At 34.5% G+C, this 4546-nt stretch overlaps 1 protein-coding gene across 1 annotated transcript; it reads right to left on the bottom strand.

Moving 5' to 3' along the window:
- Positions 1 to 390: 390 nt before the first annotated feature.
- On the bottom strand, positions 391 to 1335 carry LOC140520332 (olfactory receptor 2AG1-like). The gene has a single exon (XM_072634216.1). It carries the CDS (start codon positions 1333 to 1335, stop codon positions 391 to 393), a length of 945 nt encoding a protein of 314 aa, XP_072490317.1.
- Between the last annotated feature and the right edge of the window lie 3211 nt (positions 1336 to 4546).

Below are 4546 nucleotides of genomic sequence, written 5' to 3'. Positions count from 1 at the left end.
ACTGGAGGACAAATTTTATTTTAGTTTTTAAAATTAGTAACGTGGATTCTTCAAGTTATTAGTTGCTGACTTTGACTACAATTCCCTAGAAAAATTCTAGAGTGCATTAAAAAGTGTGAGTTTAGTTACCTGGTCGTAATTATTTTCATGAAGTAGAGAAGTCAAATATTGTGTATGTCTCTAGAGTTTCCTTTATATCATGCCATGTGTAAATGCCTCTCACCACCTGCATGACCTCATAATTAGTATGCCATGGGTTTGTAAAAGGAAAGGGAAAAACTTGATTAGGGTGCCCCAGGAGATACTCAAGTCAGACAGAAGCAAACCTAGAGAGAAATTGTTGGATACAAGATCCCAGCTGCAAGATCAAGCAAAGGCCTGTTTAGAGTGCTACAGTTTTAGTGCTGAGGAACCTTTCCCCAGCAACTTCTTCAGGGCTCCCAGTACATCCTTGTTCCTCAGACTATAGATCAGGGGGTTCAGGGCTGGAGTAACAGTGGTATAGATTACAGAGAAGATATTGTCCTGCTGAGGACTGTGGTAGGCACTGGGCAGGACATATATCAACACCACATTTCCATAGTAGAGAACAACCACTGTCAGATGGGATGAGCAGGTAAGGAGAGCTTTCTGTCTCCCCTCTTTTGAGGGCATGTGGAAGACAGCAGTCAAAACCAGTGTATAGGAGGCAAAGATAACAGAGAGGGGAACGATGGTCACTGCCACACCAATTATGTATACCGTGAACTGGTACTTCGTGATATCACCACATGCCAGCTTCAACAGAGAAGGGATCTCACAGAAAAGGTGTCTTATCTCCCGCTTTTTACAGAAAGGGAAGTGCATAGTGTATATGGTGTGTACAAGGGCATTCATGGATCCCACAAGCCAGGATGTGGCCACCATGGACCAGCAAACTTTAGGACTCATGAAGACCATATACTTCAGGGGATGTCTAATGGCTACGTAACGGTCATATGACATAAAGGCCAGTAGGATATCTTCAGAACTTCCAACAATTAGTTCCAGAAACATCTGAAATCCACAACCTGAAAAAGAGATTGTGTTCTCTCCACTCAAATAATCCACAACTGTTTTGGGAGAAATAACTGTAGTAAGGAGCAGATCCATAAGTGAGAGCTGGCTAAGCAAGAAATACATGGGCACATGGAGCCTCTTGTCCATAGCAATCAACAGGATCAGGAGGCCATTGCTGATCACAGCCACCAGGTAGAGGAATATGATTGTGGCACAAACCAATCCAGGGTATTTACTGTCCTGGAGAATTCCAATGAGGACAAAACTATTTTTCAAAGTGGTATTCCAGAATTCCATTGCACAGGCTCCTTTTTTCCCCCTAAATCAAAACAGAGAGGTAAGTACATAGACACAGGAAATCGAGGAGTATTATTGACATATCATGTTACAGGCCACCAAAATTCAGTAGGTGGTAAGCTATTAATGTTAGAGCCTTCCCATTGGTCATTTGGACCGATGGCAACAGTTATTGAGCTTACTTTCTAATAAAAGTATTTCTTCTCTAGTGATTTACAAAGATGATCACTAAATTATCTATGTAATGAGTGATGGATTACTTTAAAATATGTACATACATATAAATATATATGAATATATATGGATATGTGTGTATATATTATATATATATATACATACCTCTCAACAGAATTATTATAGAGTATAAACCCATGCAAAATCTGTCAAATTATTTGAAGTAAGGTGATTATTCTTTTAGATTTTCATCATAATTTTATTTAATGTAGGCTTTTTAAATTATTGATTTCATTTTTAGGTTTTGTTGCTTTCTGCCTAAAGATTGTTGAGTAACATAGATTGCACACATGTGCACACATGCGCGCACACACATATATGTACATGTAATCAATTATATATTTGTAATTATGAAGGACAAATTGTCAGGGATATTAGAATGAATTTTGAAGTGGAGTGATAAGGAGAAGAAAACTGGACAGATAAAATTAGGATTCTATTTGTTCCTGTCACATAATTTTATGTGTTTATGGTTTTGTGTTGTATCCTGTTTACTTTGTTTTATTTTCCTCTAAATCTCAAAAATTAGGAATTTGCCTGAGGACAGAACAGGACTATTGCCAATTGTGAGACGAAGTGGCATTGATGTTAAGGGTGAGAGAAAAAAGTTTCCAGGACCAGTGACAGCAATATCCTTTTTGCTGGTGCTTTCTCACAAGTCTACTCATCCTACTTCATGATGAATTACCTGTGCTTTAAAAAGGTTGAATGTCCTTGATTATTACTAAATGGCCAGTACTGAGTTCCATGCCTGATGGACAAGCAGGGAACCCAAGTTCTCCTTGATTATAAATGTGTTAATTCTACTTTTCTCTCTCTTCTTCTAGAACAGTTGTTTCCATTTGATAGCTTGCTAACATATTGGATATTTCTGGCAATTGTCCAAAGGATTTACACTAAAAATTCTCCAAAGGCTCTTTAGGCAGAAAACTGGCTCTTTTAACATTTTTGTTATAAATATATTTTTCTTCTGTGACAACAAATATGTGTATTTTTTAACCATTGTAGGTTTATGTTAGCAGTGATTCAAAACTGTTATGATTATGTTGCAATAATTTTGATTTTTTGCCACAGTTTTCACAAATTTGTCCACTTCTGACTAAACTCAACATTTCTCCTCATTTTACAACCTCTCATCATACTGTTTCCAAACCAACCACAAAGGTAATACAACTTTCAAGTCCTTATTTATTTAAGAAAGCATATTATTTGTACTAAACAAAACATGAAATAAATTTCATAGGAAGTTTTGTAGATAATAGTGTGAATATGGGGTTTTGCTGGATTGATTTTAATTTTTACAGAATGTATCATATAATCTATTTATAATTATTTTGAAAATATTATTTTACAGTTATTTATTTAAAGTTTTTAAATTCCAAGTAGAGAAAATTTTTATAGTTTATAAATATAATTATATAGCATAAATTTTAATTTTAGTGTTGGACAAAAGTTAGTGTAAGCACTTAATGAATATTATGAGTACTCTGTTAAAGTACCTCATTGATTCACAACATACTTTGTTGTTGTGATTGTTGTTGTTGCTGTTGTTGTTGCAAGGGTTTGCAGAGCAAAATATCTTTGCAACTCCTGTTCTAGAGCATGGAGCACTGAGTGGGCATTATTTTCCTCCCAAAGAGAGGATAAACAAAGTCAAAATATAAATGTTCTAGAACTCTTGTTTCCAAATTTTGTCTTATATCTGGTACTTTGTGGGGAGACTTCTAGTGCTCATGTGAGAGAGAAGCAGTATTACACTTGATTAACTAATGAACACATTTGAATTATGTTTTATAATAATATAAAACACTATTTCTTTTTATATATTGCATATGTATATACACATGTGTGTATATATGCATACGCATATATGTATAATACATATATACAGGTACATATATAGACATATATACATGTATATATATGCATACATATATACATATACGCATATACATATATACATATACATACATATATATATATGTTCTATGGAAGGCTAATTCCATTATGCAAAATTCCCTTCACTATTGTTCAATAAAATATAGCTAGGTCAAGTGAAAAAGTCAGGAATGCAGGGGTGAGGTAGAAATGTGGAATAATTAGTGGATTGTTTCAAAGATCTACATACTTCTTGAAAACAAGCTGCCCTATGGATTGAAGCAGTGTTGAAAGAGAAAAGTATCCTGTTTATGTAAACCACAGAAAAAACTGAACTTACTAAAATCTTCTAGTCAGAAGTCATGTACAAACTTCAAGGCTGAGTGGCTGTCAATGACACCAGTGATGTAGTGGTTCTGCTTCTGTGTGCAAAAACAATTGTTATAAGAGCCATGCAAGGAAATATCTGTCTGTTAATAAACAATATTCTCTCTGTTTATGGGTCAGCTTGTCTTAGATTCTGTTTGCACAAAATCCAGGAAAGAATATATTTATTGCAAATGAAAAGTAATTGAGAAGCCTGCATCATTCTTATGACCAAAACAAAAAAAAAAAAACCAACCAGAAGGGGCTCATCTGGATAAATTAAGTATTATTCATGAGGCCATCCCTTCCCCAATAATTTGTCACATTAATGTATATTTATGGTAAACAATTGTTTTCCACAACATCTAGTGTCAAGATTGGTTTCATAATTTAACCTCCCAAACTTTAAGGAACTGGGGTAGCCTAATTTTTCAGTGACTTTCTGGGAATATGATATGTTTTTATTCCTATTAGTACAAATTAGGAATAATGTATGTACATTTTATAGGATGTAGTCTATTCTGAAAGAGAAGGTAAAAGTGCTAGGGGCATGTATCTCAACTGTCAAATTTTAGTGATAATAAAGTATTCTTTGAAAGAGTAGCAGTAAATTTGTGATTCAGAAAATTGGGAATCTTTCCTTATGCTTTTCAGTGTAGATAGGGTGAGCTATAGGAAACAATGAGGTATACATTAAGAGACAAAGTTATTCCTTTTATTTCTTAGAGAAGAA

Source organism: Notamacropus eugenii, chromosome 1 (genome assembly GCF_028372415.1).
Source record: "Notamacropus eugenii isolate mMacEug1 chromosome 1, mMacEug1.pri_v2, whole genome shotgun sequence".
In the NCBI taxonomy this organism is placed as follows: domain Eukaryota; kingdom Metazoa; phylum Chordata; class Mammalia; order Diprotodontia; family Macropodidae; genus Notamacropus; species Notamacropus eugenii.
The sequence above is the reverse complement of the archived record's forward strand: the minus strand, read 5'-3'. Positions and strand labels throughout refer to the sequence as shown.